This window comes from Tinamus guttatus, unplaced genomic scaffold (genome assembly GCF_059628265.1).
Source record: "Tinamus guttatus ecotype Peru unplaced genomic scaffold, ASM5962826v1 Tinamus_guttatus_pri_ptg000464l, whole genome shotgun sequence".
NCBI lineage: Eukaryota > Metazoa > Chordata > Aves > Tinamiformes > Tinamidae > Tinamus > Tinamus guttatus.
Window position 1 is genome coordinate 100,808 of NW_028288998.1, and position 19,947 is coordinate 120,754.

The 19,947-nt window shown below is 36.6% G+C and overlaps 1 protein-coding gene across 3 annotated transcripts in view; it reads right to left on the reverse strand.

Annotated features, from left to right (window-relative positions):
* Window positions 1–3,805: 3,805 nt before the first annotated feature.
* Window positions 3,806–19,947, reverse strand: part of FBN2 (fibrillin 2) — a 152,688-nt gene continuing 136,546 nt past the window's right edge. For 2 of the 3 annotated variants that reach the window (XM_088532677.1, XM_088532676.1), the window contains 13 exons: window positions 19,784–19,903; window positions 18,862–18,984; window positions 18,308–18,439; window positions 17,452–17,577; window positions 14,503–14,709; window positions 13,595–13,720; window positions 13,008–13,130; window positions 12,748–12,864; window positions 11,973–12,101; window positions 10,208–10,327; window positions 7,533–7,764; window positions 6,746–6,905; window positions 3,806–4,183 (listed from right to left, as the gene is read on the reverse strand). In XM_088532677.1, coding sequence (XP_088388803.1) covers window positions 3,806–4,183; window positions 6,746–6,905; window positions 7,533–7,764; window positions 10,208–10,327; window positions 11,973–12,101; window positions 12,748–12,864; window positions 13,008–13,130; window positions 13,595–13,720; window positions 14,503–14,709; window positions 17,452–17,577; window positions 18,308–18,439; window positions 18,862–18,984; window positions 19,784–19,903 — 2,093 coding nt within the window. Of the gene's footprint in view, window positions 4,184–6,733; window positions 6,906–7,532; window positions 7,765–10,207; window positions 10,328–11,972; window positions 12,102–12,747; window positions 12,865–13,007; window positions 13,131–13,594; window positions 13,721–14,502; window positions 14,710–17,451; window positions 17,578–18,307; window positions 18,440–18,861; window positions 18,985–19,783; window positions 19,904–19,947 lie in introns of all 3 variants that reach the window. The other variant, XM_088532675.1, reaches the window with a different exon arrangement.

Here is a 19,947-nt window from a genome sequence, read left to right on the forward strand (position 1 = left end):
GAAATGCCAGACATTAGAATTATTGCAGGGTTGCAGATTTTTTTTTCTGCTGTCTGCTGGGGCAGTAATCTTTCTGTGTATGTGTAATCAGTTCTCTTATGAAATATTTATGAAAGAAAATTCTAGAAGTACAAGAATATGGAAAAATGACATGCAAATATTTATAGTGCTGGGTTGTTGGGGTGTGTGTGAAGGGGTAGGTGGGATTTGTTTGTTTGCTTGATCTGGGATTTTTTCACCTGGATAAGAAGTAGGGGTGCATCTCTGAATATTGACCAAAGTTGTCTTGTGCCCTGCAAGGAGGTAGAGGATAATACCATCTTCTAGTGAGCGGATAAATTTTAATTGTGCTTACTAATTAGTTAACGCAGATGTTTCTGATGGTATTTCCGCATTTAGGAAAAAAGGATTACATCCCTGACTTGTGCTTGGCCCCTTGAACCTATTTAACATTCATAGAACATGCAAAGAATATTCTTGAATTGGTAAAATTCACTGAAACCTGGAGCCTCAGAAGAGTTGTTATAAAAATGCTGCTATTTTCCTCTGTATGTTTTGAGAGCTGGTAAGGGAGCATAATGCTGTGCAGGGTTCAGTCTGCTGGCTTGTCCTGCAGTAAGGATTTTCTGGAAAGCTCTCACCTTGGAGAAAGTGTAGCCTTCTTGGAAAACAGCTGTCAAGAATAGTTAAATCATTGCCATATTTGATACATTTATCAGGCCTCTGAAAGGATTTTTATTTCTGTGGACTTCCCTCTTTTTACCCAGAAGCAGGTTTGAACCTTTATAAAACTTATGTGACAATATGCATAGGCAACCTCATATAAGTTTGATTCCAAGTAATTTCATACGGCGCTATTTAAATTGATGCCTTATTAAATGTCAACCAAATCTGAATAAGTGTATAGGCTTCCAGGAATACCTACGGCAAGTAAGTCTGTCATTCTTAATGGATAATGTTTAATTGGCAGTCAGTAGTTGTAAGAATCGTTATAAAGCCATAATTCCTGATTTATTGTTTTCTTTCTGGAATAAAATTTAACTGTGTTTGTTAAAAACTTGTGATGATTTGATTTCTTTATGACTATTTTAGGGAATAAAGCAGGGTGGCAGGCAAATTGTTAGTTGTTCTTTGAAAATGTAGGGAAGGCCATTTTATACTGGTATTGATTTAACTGATGAAGGTGATTATTTTGCTGTCATTGCAAAGACAGGTTTTTATTATTATTTTCTTTATGGCAGGTCCTCTAGAGAAACTTGTTGCTAATGCAAATGTACTTCATTAGTTAGACTCAGAACTTGACTTTTAATGCAGCTAAATTTCAAAGTAAGTGCCACTTCTTCAAAAGAGCAACAATACATAGGGCTAATTCCACTGGTGCAAACTGTTTTTATCTCTTTATTATATTCACCTGTAAAACTAGAAACTAAAAGAGTGTGATATGAGACAATTAAAATATTTTGCTTTTTAATTCAATGCCCTGAAGTTTCTGATTTCCTTTTATCTGGATATTGTTGCTGTGACAAAAATATATGTTCCGTAGTGGCTGTTTGTTAGTTAAAGAAGTAAACACGACAGCTTAAGCCAGAATGGAATAAAAAGGCTGTGTAACTTTGCCAGTAAAGTCTTCTTGGAGAGCTTGAATGCTTTAACGACACTGTTGAAGCATTTCTACATTACCAGGCTTGGCTGTGTATGTGACCAAGGGCACTCAAACAATGGACTGCTGGCTAGCAAAAATATCTTTATATTTTAAGACTCAATAATATGAAAAATTAGCAGTTTCTTCAGTGTTTAGTTAAGATGTGGGTCCTATCTTGCTCTTAAAGTATTTTTAAGACCTGAATCACCAGACTTAACTTGTGGTTATACTACTGCTTTCAGTACATGAGTAAGTAAAAGCTTTTTGTGAAGTCAATGCACTTGAATCTGACATACAATGGTTTTTAATGGAACTGAGGCAGAGCTCTAACTATGTAAGAGCAATTTAATGTCTGTGTTTCAGCTCTGTACTGGCAGTGGAGGTACCTCAGTAAGTAAGTGCTGCATAATCTCAGTGGCTGAAGAAAAGTTTGTGCTACAGAGCTCCTTTTTCTGTGCCAGTGAACCCCACCAAGCCTATGGCTCTATGTGGATTTTCTGTAAAAAAGGGAAAAAAAAGGATGCTTCAAAAAAAGATACCCCAAAATACGCTTTATTGCAAGAAAAGTGTTGTACCTACAAAGTTTTGTTGACCTACACACAAAACTTATTTTTTTCTTACAAACATCTGATTAAAAATTTACAATGTTTCTTTTTAAAAACAAAACAAAAACAAAAAACAAACTGAACAAAATAAAATAGATGAAGAATCACTGAATATAACTTGATACTAATCTTTGGTCAGCATTGATATGTGTTTGAAACAAACCTGGAGTCAGAATGTGATTTGGCTATTTTCACATATGAGATCCTGTTACAAGACTAGTTACAGTCATTAGCTGTCAAAAAAAGCACCATTAAGACATACACTTAACACATAATGGTAATTTTAAAAAAATTACTAAAGTAAACTAAATGTCAACTCATTGTACAAACATCTTCCTTACAAAGTAAGCTATGATAAAACGAGGCGTACGGTGTATAAAACTACAGTATTAATGAAACTTCTAACAAATGGATTTCAAATACACTTTCTTTGTTTTTGCTCCATAATTAGTTTGCACATATGGCAGTCCTGATACAGCTCTTGATTTTTAGTAAATGCACCATTAATTCAAACCAGCACCAAACAGTATGAAATATCAGGCTTTGCCTTCAAAGAGACTTGTTTTCTTCAGCTGCCTACAGTAATGCAAGTATGTAGAGCACCTTTTTTTTGAGAATGAGGTGTTGTGGTGTTATGTGTGGTTCCTTGAGGTTATCAGAAGGAAGTACAGTACAGTTTGGTTCTGCAATTCTAATGGTATTAAAAGCAGTCAAGGTATTTTGCTACAGTGGTTGTGCCTCAGCTTCCAGTATTTGATGTGGTTGATTCAGAATACAATCCTAGTGACCTGCTGTGAAATATGATATTTGCAGAGGCTAATATTGTAATTTTTGTCCTTTAAAAGACTTTTCTTTGAATCCCCAAAGTTTTGCAAGAGCACTTTAGACTATCTAGAGGATGAATTACAGTGCTCTTTCAGTTCTGATATCTTTCAAAATTACTTGTGTGCTATTTGGATGACTGGCACAAATAGGAAAGGAAACCTCTTTCAAGTCTACTTTTTTTTGTGTGTGTGTTTTTTTTGGTTTTTTGTTTTTTAAGAAAGCACCTCTAAAATGTTATAGCTCAAATTTATAAATCTAAAGAAAAACAACCAAGTTTCCCTTTTGTTTACATAATTTGTTACTTTCTCCATATATTACTGCATTAAAAATAAATAAACATCTATATTTTTTTTTAATTAGCAACTATAGCAAAATACCCAAAGTGTTACAGACTGCTAACAGGAAAAAATAGCTCACATTTTTTTTTGTGCCATTTAGTGCCATATGATGACCTCTTGAACTTTAGCTTTTTAATATACTTTTAAATTGAGGTTATATAAAAGATACAGTAACCATGGCCGCCTTTGTAATCAGGCTTTTGGCCATGGAAGAGTCTAAGTTATCCCCCCTGCAAATGTAGCTTTGCAGTCTTGGCAGGATGGAAGGAAAGAGGTCTTTTCCTCTCCCTTTTCCTCCCAAAGTCAGTGATTTTCTTAAGCTTTTGGGAAACAGGCATGTTCAGATAGATAAGCAGAAAGGGCTGGGTGATGAGCGGGGCTAAGGCTGGAAGGGGCTAGTAAAGTTCTATCCACAGCCTCATTCTGAGAGCGTCTCCAAGCTCTCCTAGGAGGTAGTTGTCCTCATTGCTGCCTTCCAGTTTCCTTAGCTCCTTTTTCTTATATAGAGGAATGCTAGTGATTTCCAGTGTGTAAGTTCCAGGCATGGATTTTTTCTTGGCTGTGTGCAAATAGCTGAGTCCCTCCCTCTGGTGGAGCCGAAAGACGCCCTCCTCGTTGCCGTGTGAGATGATGTAGCGCACGTGGTTGGTGAGGGGCTCTATGGCTGGCATGAGTTCTAGGAGATGCTCTTTGCTATGGAGCCTGGAGATGTTGACTCTCATCTTCAAAGGAGTATCCATATCTAGGCTTTCCAAGCTAATTTGGTCCACCATCTGAAGGGAAGAAGAAAGTATGTTTAGAGAAAGCGAAACACACATTCACTCGCATTGAGGGAGGAATAATAAATGACTATTAACAGTTTCTGCTTTTCTTAAACTCCAGCTGTGAAAGAATCTGTTGTAAATCTTTCCCAGCTGGGAGAACTGCTTAGCTCTGTATAACACACCCTGTAAATCTTAGATGTTTCTCACACGGCCTTAATGGGATAATGAAAGTTATAGCATCAAGTCTATAGAGGGACTCAGATTTCAGTTTCTTTTCAGATTCTGTTTAACTTTAGACTTGCTGAAAGTCTGTATAAAGAAGAGGCGTATGTCTAGTTGTGCCTCTCTATAGCCTTTACTGCACTAGCTAGCTTTAGCAAGCAAACTATGTGCTTCACTGTGGAATATTATAGAATAGGACTCTCATCAATATTGTGCTGCAATTTCTTGAAACTTCTAGTAAAAGAGTCTTTATGAATCATGGCTTCTGCAGTTAGAGTCTCTGTTTGGTCACATTGGGAGTATAATGATTAAGAAAGAAACTGAAGTAAGGAGAGAACTTCTGTATTCTTTGCCTCCTGCATAACTGACACGTTGCATCCTATTTTGATCACTAAGAGGAGTGCAGAAAATTTCCTGTGGTTGTTTTGCTGTGTTGTATTAATACTATTATTTAACGAGAGCTTCACAATGGTGAAGGTATGCTGCAGGTATGAATCTGTCCTGATGTGTTGGCTGTGAACACACTTGCGGGCCCTGGTGAGTGCAGTCCTATGAAATCTCTAACAAGCAACAGCTTTTGAAAGTGCTTCTAGAGGAAAATCAAACAATCACAACAAAAAACAAAACCAAAAAGCATAGGCTGTGATCCTCTTTAGGAAGTCAGACACTATGTCAGGAATTTAGCTTATTTGTTAGGATCCACTTGTAAAGAATTCCCTTTTTCTCAAAGGGAATTCCAAGCACATGTGAGTATATATGGGTACTGCTACGCAATTACACTGCACTGTAATTAAAAACGTGTGGTAAAAACAAGGAATATCTGTGGATGTGAGCAACTGCTAAAGCATGTAAAATGCTGCAGCCCATTCAAATCATGGTCATGAAACCTTCTTCTGTGGCTTTATGGACATGAAAATGTGTGCGTGTTTGTGTGTTTTTGTTTGTTTAAACTGCTCAAGTAACTCTGGTACTCTCATATTAGAAACTGAACAGCTCCATGCTACAATTAAAACTGTGTAACAGTTTCTGAGTGGTACTTCTTTCTTCCCTCCAACCCTCCAACTCCTTCTCTTAAAATATTTTGTGGAACTTGAGCTCTGTCCTGCTCAGGTGAGGGCTATAAATATCATGTTCTGGTAAGATGTGTGAAATACTCAAATTCAGTGTGGATCAGGTCCAGGAGGAGTAAGAAAGGGCAAAGAAAAGGGATGTTTGTGTGGACTGTGGAAGTGTATGAGCAAATCAAACATTCAGATTAAAAGTGCCAACACTATATGCTTTGGAGCATGAATTTCAGGGTTGCTGCCCTCTAGAAACTCTGCCAAGATTAGAACTGGTATTGCTGGCAGCAGCTGTGTGTAGTAGTAGGTACTTAGATGGTGGTAACCGAGGATTGTTGCAAGTCCTTATATTTTCAGAAAGGAGACTTGTTTCCCTGTTCCTTAAATGGAAATTATGTGGTCAGAGCACCTTGCCATTTTAGTTGGGGACTGGAATGTTTACCTAAAGAAACTTGGTCAATGGATCTGGAAACAGATTCTTCTTGCTATACTTTTTGATTCAACTCCCCTTGCAAAACTAAAGGAAAAAAAGTCTCTCCTCACCCACCCCAAGAACAATCCAAGTCATTGTGCTATTGCTGCAGCTTTCAAGACAGCATTGCATCATATAGATAATGCAGCAATAGGTACAGAGGCATACTCATTTTAACTTTTTTTTTTAAAGGCATTTAAAAGGCTTAAACACTACTGGCCTTCCCTGAGAATCCTATTACTTACTTTCAGAAGCCTACAAAAGCAGTATGAAATGTTCCAGCCTTAAGCCTAATTCTCAAATACTTGAGCAATATCTTGAGCAATTTTGCCAATCTAGGATTTAAGTACATCAGTTAACAGGGAGTCCAGTTCCCACTACTTGTGAGTAACCGAGGAACAGATGTTCAGATTTAAATAATCTGCTTCAAGAAGATCTGTTTAGCTGTCCCAGACCATAAGATACTTTTCAACCTCCTAGAAAATAAAACTTGAGATCTAAGGTATCATAAATATTACAGGCCAACAGCAGAACAGATTGCAGGCATCGCGATTGTCCTAGGCCTCTGCATTTCTCTGAATCTGAGATATTTCCAGACCACATCTTGCACTACAAAGGATTCGTTACAAACTTTAAAAAGTGTTTAAAAAAAGTCGTAACTGTTTATATCTTTCTGACTGACTCGCCATCCCTGCCAACAGGATGTAAGTGTGAAAATATGAGGGAGGATAGGGGAGAATACTACTTTGACCAGTGAATGTATCTCTATACATATCCTCCAAATATATTACAGTGTTTATTTACCGCACTACATACAGTGTCATTAATGCTTCTCTTCCTCCTGTTGTCCTTCTTGGAGTAGCCATTGATCTTGCACTCGTAACATGCTTCAGGGGACAGAGCGTTCTCTTCATCAGCATCCCCTTCCAGTGGCAGGTACTGGCCTTTGTTGAATCCCATCCCTGAGACACAGTGGCTGTTGATTAGAAGTAATTGTTTTAGTGACGATTTCCAGTCTTACAAACTCTCACATTAGATGGAAAGCTGTCCCATAAGTCAGGTCTGCCCTCCGTTTTTCTTCCCTCATAAGGAGGTCTGTGGATGAGCAGTGTGACATATTGAACCAAATATGCCTTTCAGAAAGGCCCACTGGGTCTCAGATAATAGACAAATGTTGTGAAAGAACAGCAAAAACAGCTTCCCTGAAATTTGACATAAAGGTATTGGAAGAATCTCCATTTAACTTTTTAGGTTGAGCAATATAGTATAAAACATTCAGTTATATGAATGAAGATTGTATCTTTCCTTACATAGTAGCAGATTTGTGAAGAAGTTTGTTGTGCTAATATTGAAGAGAGAATCAGAAGTAATTGCTTGTATGCTAGATGTAAATTTAGAGTGCTTGTATAAACACATTGAATTTTCTACTATTGCAGATGTTTATACGCAGCTATATAGGTTGTACCCAAAAGGACTGGACAGGTTGCTGCTAAGTGGTAGTCTGTCCTCCCCTGACACCTCTGCTCTTCAGTCTGACTACTGCTCAATGTTTTTGTGGCCCTCAGAATGTGTGTTTTCTGAGGACTACACTAGAAATACTCACCCTTGCCCAACTCTGTAATAGCCGGGTGGACAGCCACAAAGATAACCACCTTCAGTGTTGGAACAACCATAATTGCAGGGATTCTTGGCAGAAGAACACTCGTTCACATCGTGGCATGCACTTGAGAACTGGTCATAAGAAAATCCAGATGGGCAGGCACACTTGTAACTTCCAAGTGTGTTGTAGCAGGAAGCAGAGCCACATGCATTAGGGTTGGAACATTCATTTTCATCTAGTAAGCAAACGGAAGTTTATCAGTATCTTTTGATCTGAATAGGCAGCAGAAAGCCATGACATTGTAAAGTTCAAGCTTAATCTGTAAGCATAAACTCTAAGTTCTGTGGCTCTAGAGCAAGTCTTGAAAAGGGCTTGGCTTGACCTTCATGTACTCAATATGATCATCTTAATATGTTAATGTCTTGCGTACTTTCCCCAGTCTTGGGTGTAGTTTGCAGGGATTTAGGTGAGGCTGGCATGGAAACAAAAAGTTTACTTCATCTTTGACCTCAGCAAGTCATTTTCCCTGGGGAGAAAGGGTATTGCCTGAGGTCCCGAAGATGCATGGGCTGAAGACGTATTTGAAGATGGTCAATGACTCCCCTCCTCCTTGCAGTACAAAATTACAGATACTTTGAGGGGGAAGGTGCTCTAAATAGTTAGCCCAAATGATAGGAGGGGGAAAAAAAGGAAAGCATTATCTTCATCTTACAGGTATTTATGTCTGGATGATGACTTCTTCCAGACATGTGGCCAAGATAAGAAATCAGAACTCCTAAACATAAACTGCGAGATTACTAAGTTTAGTGTGGAAATAGCTGTCAATGCCACCAATAAATGTGACACGGGTATTTCAAATGGAATGGGTGTGGAAGTCTGTTATGTCTCTATTCTGGTTAAAGTCTGGTTTCTTCATTTCTCCCATCCTGTTTTAGCCATGTTTTTCAGCTACTTTTGATGCTGCTTGCAACATTCTGACAACTCGCATTTCACTTGTGTACCTCCATATGACTCTTCCAACCTACCTCAAAGCTTCAGCCCTTAATCACTCCAGTATAATGTTTCCCCATTTTTATCAGTCCATCTGTCCATCTTATAATATTCTTGCCCAGCTATTTTGATGTGTTGCCATCACACTTTCTATGGCATTTTTTCAAATGTTTTCTGAAGTTAACAATTTGACCAAGCTGGTTATGAAGGTTTGGACAGTTAACTATCAAATTTTCCTACTTTTGAATGCAAATAATCTTACAAAAGTATATAAAAGTTAGTTGAAAAGCAAGATTTAATTTACTTACCAAAAGTTTTTTTTCTTTCTTTCTTTTTTAATTTCTTAAAGAATGCTTACAGATATCTGCAGTACTCAGTCTCTTCTAGTATCTATTGAATAACTTAATTGCTTTTCATGAATTTTGGGAAGGGGCATTTTGAAACCTTTTTTTTTTTTTTCCTACCTGACCTGAAGGCTTCTGATGGTGATAGGTATCATTTGTAAAAGCATGTTGTCTTGTTTGAGATCCATCATGATCTCCTCTAATTCCTACTTGGAGACTGATAATGGGAAAATACCTATCAATAGGTGACAGGAGGCATTCTTGTCTGGTGCTTGCTGTAACTCTGCTTAGAGCAGTCAATATGCTATTTAATATGTTCCTGCTTTTAATTTTGCATTGGGTTTGTGTGCTACTTGTAAACTGGAGTTATTGCGTAAGGATGCAGCAGACTCTTGTTGCTTTCCCCTACGTTTCCTCTTCTGTGCTTTGTTATTTCTTGGTCTGCCATTTCATAAGGCATCAAAATGACTACAGTATTCATCAGGTCTTCCCTAAAGACTCCAGATGTCTGAACTAGTGCTTCTCTGAAGGGGCTATATTATTCCTAATCTAATGCTAGATCCCAGTGTGAGTCTAGATATTTATTTTATGTCTGATGTTATGTGTTTTGCTAGGACTATTGTTCTTGCTTTGATATTGGTTTAGCTTCTTCTAAGTTCTATCAAACATAGTCTGACAGACTAGCATACTTTCTTTTCCTTTGAATTCCTGCATTTCTTTAGCTTTTGATCAAAGGTTTTTATGTTTCCCTTTGCCTTTAGCTGTTATACAATGATCATCTGCAAACATTGTTTCACTCATCCTACTATAGTGAGTCTTTTGTGTGTATTGTACCATGATGGAATATAAATGTACTGTTCTGAAATGTTACTGCTAATTCATAATCTTTCCTGTGTATTCTCCATTCTCATTTGCAGGTATTTTGGCATTCCTTCTGTGTCAATTGGAGCATGAGTGATTTGAGTCCAGACTATATTGTGAAAAACGAGCGAGTTTCTGGTACATTTGGTAATCAGCACACGTATTTAATTTATCCCAGCAAGGATATATTTCCCTATGGCTCTTTTCCTCACCAGTGTCATTAGAACAGAGGAGTATTTTTTGAGAAGGGAGTCAGAATGCAGGCAGGACTAGGACTTGTCATAACAGGACAAGTGTGTTGCCTTATCTCATGTCATTCAGGGGTGTTGGGAGTAGTAGATGGGGCGGGGACAGAAATTTCTGGGTTCTAACACCCATAAAAACTTTATCCCTGTTCATTCTTATCCATAGTTGGTAGTTGTTCCTGAAACGACTATGACACACTTGCCATTTTAATGTATTGTAAGCAATTTATTTCCTTACCAACACATTGATTCCACTGGTAATGCTGAATATACCCTTGTGGGCATCCACATCTGTATCCACCCAGAATGTTCTGACAGCCATGCTGGCACCTATGGTTTCCATCACATTCATCCACATCTTGGCATTGAGAGAAGAGAAGAACATGAATCAAAATGTGTTTATACATGTTGCAAAATGCCTTATGTTGCTTTGACCATAATCATCTAAATAATAGTATTTACAACCAAGAAGTACTCATCCTATCATTCAGGTTAATCTTTATCTCTGTCAGTAATATAATTTGAGGTTTGAAACCTGAACTGCTTTAGTCAGATTTGGAGAAGAAACACTATTCCTAGTAGCTACGTAGGATATGGCTTTGATTATCATATATAGGATTGGAATGTTTTTGCATCTCTGTTTTCAAACAATCGAAATAAAAATACAAAACATATATTTTCAAACAAAATAAATAACAATAGGAATGCTTAAGGAGTGTCTGAAGGTGAGAAACACATATCAACCCTAAAGGTTGTGCATTTGTTCATCTTTGCCAGCTAAAGAAAAAAGCTATCTAAAATGTCCCTTGAGCCATGTGTAAATGAAGAAGAGAGACATAAAACACACAAAAGAAGTAAAAAGAAAAAAAAAATGGCACTCATCTGAAGCAGCATCTAATGTAAGAATTACATACATACCAAGCTACTGTAACCAGCCTAATGCATCAGGTGCAATACATACTGCTAGTAGAAAATAAAAATCATGTATGACATCACAAATTCCAAGTTAATACTCTATTTTGAAACAAATTCAGTAGAATTGGGCTGTCTAAGAAAACCATACTGGAAGCTGTCCTTTTATTAATAATGACACAGCAACTGTGATGTTTTACTTTCATGTGTGTCTTGTGAATCCCTCGGCATGTGTCATTCAGTGTTTTCTTCAATAGGTATTGGCTGAAGAACACAGGAAGAATGCATGTGCTTTATGAAGTAACCTGACAAACTATATACTATTTTATATAGGCTATCGGGGGTTATTCTGCAGTGCTAGCCTAGAAATAGACTCCAAATATCAATTCCTGTTTTAAATGGTTTGTTAAAGCAGTTGACATTGCGATCCCATAGATTTGTGCAAATAAACCTTTGCATTTATAAATCTCAGCAGCCAGCTGGCCTAATACTGCCTTTCTATTTCTTCTTTGCTCAAAATCCAAGACCCTCTGAAGATGATGGAATTCTCACGTAGAGATCTTCTGATCTGGGCTACCTTTTCTTGGCCAGTAAAGAGAGAAAAAGCATTAGAATATAATTTATATTTTAACTGTACTGAACTGCCCTTCTCTATGTGTATCTCTGTAGTGCCTTTATAGCAAGAATTTCAGAAATTTATGTGCTTCAGGTGAATGATTAAAATCAGATTAAACAAAAGTTGTAGAAAGAATCTATTTAGTGTTAGACAAGCAAAACAAAAGAAAAACTAGATTTAGGTGCATAAAACTAGGTGAAGCTTAAACAACTCTATAAACAGTTGTTTGAGATTTCAGCTGTCATGATTAGTTTTGTATACTAATCATGTTTAAAGACTACATATATACACACTTATGCTTAATATTTCTATGTACATTACTTAAAATTTGTTTTGATATTAGTTTTGCTGTATCTGACACTATTGCTGTGATTTGTTTTTAATATTATAGGAATCACTTGACTCAGAAGAAAGGATTTGCACAGTGAAGAATAATTTAACCTTTGCTAGTTACCTTCACAGTTTCACTAGTTACCTTCACAGTTTAATCCAGTAGAATCCAAAGAAAATCCCCTCTGACATTCACAGGTAAAACTTCCAGGAGTGTTTTGGCATATTCCTTTTGATCCACACAGTGATGGTTGAGAACCACATTCATTGTTATCTTAAAAATGCAGAGGATAGAGAAGAAAGTTGCTAGATCTTGGGATAAGAAATTAGGCACATTCATGTAGTGTTTATTTAGAGGTCAAAAACAGCGGTGCAAAAATGTATTCTGGAAATGTAATGATTCAAATGTCAGATGACTTCATGACTTATGAGGAACTACAAGTACTTAATAAATTGGAAAGCCAAGTTGTAATTCAGTTATGAGTGCGAAAGACCTAGGGTATGTAATTCCTGATGGGAGAAAAAGATTGCAATTCTGTATTAGGTGAACTAAAATGGTTTCAGTTGGTTAGATATGCATAAATGCTGTTAAAGAAGAAGCAGCAGTATGTTTTTGTTTAACTATATTTTAAATTTGATTTTAATACTTTACACCCTTTGTTGTCATCTGGTTACACTTAGAATATAATAACATGCATTAACTATATACAACTGTTTACTCAGCAAGAAAATACAAATGATAGATGAACTTTAATTTCTTTTCCTTTTTTTCTTCTTTAGCTATAAGTACTGCTTTTCAAAATAAGTTTTTTGGACTGCTCTGTATTAATGCTGTTTATATAATGCAAAAGAGAGGAATGAGAATTGAGAACGTCCTTCTTATAGAAACAGGGAGGCAAGAAATACCATGTTTTTCTTACCAATACAAGCTGTGTGATGCTGAGTAAAACCAGGAGGACATTTGCACGTGAAGCCTCCAAGGGTATTGACGCAAAGAAACTGGCAATTGTGTTGTTTGGTTTGACATTCGTCAAGATCTGAAAGTAAGAGATGTTGTTGTCTTGCAAAGTTAACCAAAAGAGACTCAAGTCTAAACTGCAGAAATTACCACACTTTGAAATTATCTTCTGTTAAGACAAAGCACAACAAAATTAAAGTTGCTAAGTATTACTTTCTTTACCTTTACAAGTCTTCCCATCTTCCTGAAGCAGATAGCCCCGGGGACATGAGCACTGGTAGCTCCCCTCTGAGTTCTTGCAGATAAAATTGCATGGTTTAGGAGACTGGGAACACTCATCCAGATCTAAGGAGACAAAGCAGTAAATATTTACTGTACTAAATTTCTTTTCAAGAAAGATTTTAGCAGGAAAAATGACAGTGATTTTAGTTTTTTTTCTAAAGACTAAGCCTTTCATTTCAGGCATGCCATGGTATATTTGGGATAACCAACGAAAGAGTGGAAAAATGTAGCCCGTAAAACAATGAAAAACTTTGTCAGTCAAAATGGTTATATATTTGAAATGCATTTTCCTCTCATAATGCTATCAACCTTTATTCCATGGCAGGAATATTGCCTGTGTAGCTTGTTTCTGGATTTTGCAAAATTGTATATAAAAGCAGAAATATGTATTAGCAGAAGAATGGAAAGAAATGGAAAGAAACAAAAGAATTGCTATGATAAAAGAGCTTAGAGAGGCTGACCGAGATCTGCATTGTATAATTACAGAACAAACGAAAAAAATCAAGGATTAAGATGATGAATCTTACCCACACAAGATGTCCCGCTTATATCAGTGGTATACCCAACTTTACAAAAGCATCGAAAGGAGCCCATGGTGTTGATACACTGTCCATTTCTACATAAGTTTGGCATGACCTTACATTCATCAATATCTGCACAGAAAATATTAAATATGTCACTTTTTATAAAACAGGAAGTATTTCTTTGGTGTTGGTTTTGAATGTTGCAGTAGAGTTGAATTCTCCTTCTGAACAAGAAACTGAATGAAAAAAGCAATTTTAATATGGAAATGATACTGGGAAAGGAAAAAAAAAGTCTTCCTCTTACAGTTTATCCCTGCCATGATTCTGACAGATATTTATACCTCTTTTCTTAAAAAAAATGGCCATGACTGAAAATTCATCATCCAATTTTCATTACTATTTTCTGTACCAAAAATTTCCTGCTGCTTTACTGGATAATGAGGTTGCAGTTTTGTTGACTCAAAAGGCAAAACCTACATAAGTGAATTTTCTCAAGACTTGATTAGATGATGTTTAAAAAGCTGTTACCACAATTAAAAATCTGGTTTAGCTTTGGCTCCCTCTAGAGAAATAGTAACTGCAAAGCATTCAGTGAACAGTCCACATGATTTTGCCTTCTGCCATGTGTGACGCTTTTCAACATACAAAAACATACAAAAGCTTTGGGATGGCTCTTAGCATTTGGTTGTTTGCCTCCAGTTTCAGATCCCAACCCTAAAATTTCTGCACAGCTGTGAGTATTTCTATTGCGGCTACTGTTTAAAGGTGTTTTTAATTTCTGGTCACTCAACAACATTTGAAAAATCAAACTCTTCCATTTTGCAGGAAATTCTTCAAAGGCACTTCAAAGAGAAAACTGCATTTTCTTAATTACGTGAGTGTATTATTTTCCCCTTTATCCCTGCAAATACCTCTTCCATCTGTAGCATAGCCTGGCCCGTGTGGACAGAGTTTCTTATACTGGGCAGTTCCAGGAAGCGGACAGAGCTCACACTGGTTACCCCAGCCCCGGCCTCCATCGCAGCAGCACTCTGATTTAGTGACGAGATTTCGGCTGCTTGAAGCCATCTGACACATAGTCTGTAAAACTTCAGCAAAGCAAAACCCTTGGCGATTATCTGCAAGGGAGAAGCACAGAGGTAAAGAAAGAGCAGAAGATAAATAACTGATCCATTAAAATCTGATGTATCATCTGCTCTGTTATGAATATGTGCAAACCACTAGAAGATTAGAGCAAACAGACTTTGAGGTGTATTTTGACTTACTTAGACTTTAAAAAATTTTCTTGTGTTTTGTGATAATTTGTTGTCCTTCCAAATTTATTCCAGACATCTGAAAAGTTCAGAAACTGCTTACATCTGGTGGGAGTTTGACCCCTAGGAAAGATGTGCCCTGAGGTATCCCTGACAAGCTTGCTCGAAAGTCACATGGCCTGCAGGCCAAACTGGGTTCCCAATTAGCATGCCTACATTTGGTTTGCATTTGAGAGACTTACTTGGTTTTTAAGAGCTCAGGGTTTATGCATTTGTTTTACTGGCCAAAACATAATGTCTATCCAGAAATATAATTACACTGGTGTGTTAAATGACAAAATACTTAGTTTTGAAGCTTCTGCACAATTCAGTGTCTTTCTAATTGTACTCCCAGTTTGATTATTAAAAAAGAAATTTATGTTATCTAACCACAATGTTATCTAACCAGTAAATTTCTTGTAAGAAACACATAAAAATAAGGTTTTTCCTTCATGCAAAACTTCCTTTGCATAGCCAAGTAACAACAAGGCTGCCTGCAATGAAGGTGTCACTTCTGTCAGACAGTATATTTGTGATTGTAGTGATTTGTAAGAGTTGATGGAATCTGTTTAATTGCCTGGAAGTGTGTTTGCTTCCTGAGGAATATTCTTTTTTCCTTTTTTTTAGAAGTGTAGCTAATTCCATTGTAAGTTCCATAACTATTTGACTTTGAAATAACTGAAGCAAATTTAATTGATTAAATCCACTATAATAGGCAAATGCATTTATCTCACAGCCTAAATAAAAATTTATAATGAATTTTGAAGTTACTACAAGGAATGAGAAAATGTGAAAATTCCATGAAACTTTTACACTGCAGAATACACGGGAGGGCAAGTGGGAGCATTACTATACAGTGTATATATAGCTGGAATGTGATTGTTGGGTTGCTTTTATTTTTCTCGATAGTAGTTTATATTTACTACTTAGCTAAAGAGATAAGGATGCAGCGAAGTAATGGCTTTAATACAGATTCACGTTTTCAAAGCTTTTTAGGAAATGCATTAGCATTTGGTCTTAAGCACTTGTGAGCCTGTTGAATTCTGTGTTCTATTTAATGTTGTTGACTGTTATGTTCATAGTTAAGTTTCTTCAATTCTTATTATTTTACAGACCCTGCTTCTGATGATTAGTTGTATAAGGGGCATTATAGCTGAATGAAACTTAGTTGTGTGAGCCTTGAACACCCAAGTTTATTAAGGTTACATACTAAGAAGTCTTGATTCTGTCAAGCTATTTTAAGTGTCAAAATAACTGTCATTGGGATTTTCACTGTTGACTCCTACATGCTAACACTTTTTTTTCATATTGTGCAAGAAAACTAATGAATTGAGATCAATCCCTTTTCTCCTAAATAGGTGTACTGTGCAGGTCCCTGTGTGTGTTTTGAATCGAAGACCATATAACACTTTACTCCCCATTTGAAATGTGAAATAAATTTTAAGCTGAACAGAATAAAAATGTATTCACAATATATTTAAATTGTTCTAAATAAATATATATTTAGAACAATGTGATCTGATAGACTTTATGTTTCTGCTTTAGTTCTGAAGAAAGACTTGCTTTCAGCCAAAATAGATTTTTCAGGGTCACTTCTGACTGTGAAGAGCCTAAAGGAAAAGCAGAAATGAGTGAATTGCCCAAAGCATTGTTTTCAAAAAATATATTTTTTTCATATGCTCAATATAAGCAAGCAATAATGAACTCCAAGCAGGGTATTTCCTTGACATTAATGAGTAGCTGGGGTTAATGGCCTGTGGCATCCTCTTCCCATATGGTCATTAATCCTCAGGAAATGCCCTAAACTTTGAATGTTATTGCTTTGCTGTAGAATCAGCATACTACTGATGACAATTTATGGGGAGCTGATTATATAGTGCATAGATAGCAATTTTTTAAATAAAAATACTTAGATATTAGCAAATACACTCACATTTTCGTATGTTGGCACTTTAAAATATCTGCACTTCAGCCATAACCATGAAAACGTTTCTGCAGCTGCCTTCTGATTTAAAAGGGAACAAACAGTACTACAGTGCAAATGGCATTCTGAGTATAGGGAAAAAGAAATACAGGCTGATGAATGCAAAGGCCTTCATTAGTGTTCAATATGCAGGCTTGCCTCTAACTTTTTAAGATGTCTTACAGTGAATCAGCTTTTTTTTTTTTTTTTTAAGGAGGGGAGAGCGAAATTCTAGTATTCTGCATTCATAATTGCTGCCTACAGTAACGATTAAAAAAATTCTTTTTCCAGTACTATGATGCCCTTTAGTTTGTCACCTTTTGATTTCTGCTGCTTGTTCAAAAACACCTAAATTTTGTCTGGATGATGTTGCTCAGGATCATGTTTATGCTTAAATCTTTCCAGGATTTAGATGACCCTAGGTGAAACTCCTAATTGCTAGACCTGGTTGACATTCTCAAGATGCTTCTCTCTCCTGTAGAGGATCGTTTTTTTATTTCTGTAGGTAAGAGCTGTTAGGTACTCAAAAGTCTAAATGATGCTCTGCATCCTTGCATGAGTTTTATAGTCTTTCATTTAGCATGAAATGCCAAAGAAGCACTTACCAAGACACTCGGTGCCTGACGGGCTTGCCTGGAATCCTTCATTACATTCGCATCGGTAACTCCCAATAATGTTCATGCAACGACCATTTTCACAGATACCTGGCTTAGTACGGCACTCATTTTCATCTTTACATAAATACAAAATGCACAGATGAATATCAGGTTACTGTTACAAGGAAATGTATGAAACTCCTAGAATATATTTAGAATATATACCTAATACTTGCAATAAGTGAAAAAAAGAAATAAACAACTGAGTAATTCCTAATAAAGATACCAATGCCTTATATACTATATCCTAGGGCGAAAACTTTGATCCTTTTCCGAAACAAAAGAGCAGAACATATTTGCAGGGGAGCAAGCTGCATTCATTCATAACTTTTATGGGACAAGTGAAAAACTGGAATAGATGCTGGATTTGAGTCATAAATAGAAATAAATAAATAAGTCCACTTAGTAATAATTAAGAAAATGTCTCTGGACATGTTTAACCTCTATTGCAATCAGTCATGTTCCAGTCAATGAACTGTTTGCCTAAAGTCATTTACAATCCTAGACTATTTCTTCCATAGCTAATGGGGTAAAAATTGTATCTATTACATGCCTCAATTGCTTTAAAGGTAGCCCTAAGTGGGTAAAAAGGCAGAGTTCTTGTTATACAACCTATATTTCCTCTGAATAATTTAATCAGGAATTGTTAAAGTCATTCTCCTGCTGAGGGAATTTTGTATATATACTACTTTTTTTTCTTTGTCTCTTTTTCTGTATGTATACTCAATCAAAAAATACATATCATATATATGTAATGTATATAATTGCATTGCATTGGGTGTTATCTTCTCATTCTAAGCTTTACCTGTGCAGCCTTCTCCATCAGGTCTGCGAGTCATTCCAGGAGGACAGATGCACATGAAAGTACCAATCAAATTTTTGCACATCATGCCTCTTGATTCACAGTCATGAAGGCCTTCAGCGCATTCATCTAGATCTGGAGAAAAAGATACGTGTTTTGCATTTAAAATCCATTCCAGTAACTTCAGCTATTGAAGATAACCAGCACTTCCTCAACAAAAAGGACATCTGGACTATGCTAAGTGCTGATGAGCAATCTCAGAGCTGTGTCTTATCACAGTTGTCTTAGTCTGCGTGAGCTGTAGCATCTCATCATATTAAAGATGAATGTCAGCATGTTGGCCCACCTTGTCCTTACATTCCCCAGCCAGGGGTATGCAGAGCACTAGCTTGTAGTCATTTTCAGAGGAGTTCTGAAACAGTAAATCCTCATTTGCTTTGCCGTTTGCTATATTTCACTGAGAGGATGAATGTACAATGCACAGGAAAACTTCATGTTGTGATTTGACCAGTATAGGGTGACACAAACTGGGAAAAAGCTTACATTTCAGTCATTACCTTTGCACATTTTTTGGTCTTCTCTCAGTTCATAGCCAGTTGGGCACGTGCATTCATAGAAACCATAAGTGTTGATACAGCGAAAAGCACACAGCAAGGGGTTCTGAGCACACTCATTTATATCTAAACAGGAAGAAAGAAAAACATCATGCTCTACTAAATCTTGAAACCATCATCAGGAAATATCTAACACCCGCACTTCTCTTGTCAGCTAAAGCTTGTTGAAAATGTAGTAATTAAAACAAAAAACTTGCCTATGTGGTTTTTGATCTGCTACAGGAGACTGGAGGGAGATGTAAGTTCAAGACTGAACCAAAAAGACCCTTCAACAAATGGATACTAAACCTCTGTAGGGAGACCCCCTTAAATTTCCTTTGTATTTCCCCTACATCCCTAACTCTACTATGAAAGAACTGCAGAAAACAATCATGATTTCATGCTGTCCTGAAATTATAGCACTTTGAGTGGAGGGGATGTAATATTAGACTAGGTAAACCAGTGGACTGACTTCAGTTTCTTATATTAATTGTAATTTGCCTGTTATTTAACTTGTGATATGGGGAGTAGTGTGTAACCAAGCTAGTGAGTATAAAGCACTCTGCAAATTCAGACATTTTGCTTGGTTAGCTGTATTGTTTATTTTGGTGACTGAATGATGGTTAACTTCCTTTTCCTCTCCAGCAAACAGCTGAATACTGTAACATGGTTTAACCAAAATATACGCAGTTTGGGAAACAATATAATAAACTAAATATACTGTTCTTGCTTAAATGGATTCAGGATGTTGTTTTTCAGTGACATAGTTCAGGCAAAGAAAGATTTTTTTCTTCCTAGCTATTATGACACCAGAGATCTGTTTAATAAAATGACCTGAACACTCAGGATGGAGAGAAATTTGCAAAAAAATGAGGAACCAAGTTACCTTCGCAATTCATCATTGGTCCTGGCTCAAATCCATCGTGGCAGTTACACTCAAAACTGCCAATCACATTAGTGCACGTACCATTTCCACATGGGTTGCCAATTGAACATTCATCAGTATCTGTAAGTAAATGAAAACTGAAGAGAACTGGGACACATGCCAAA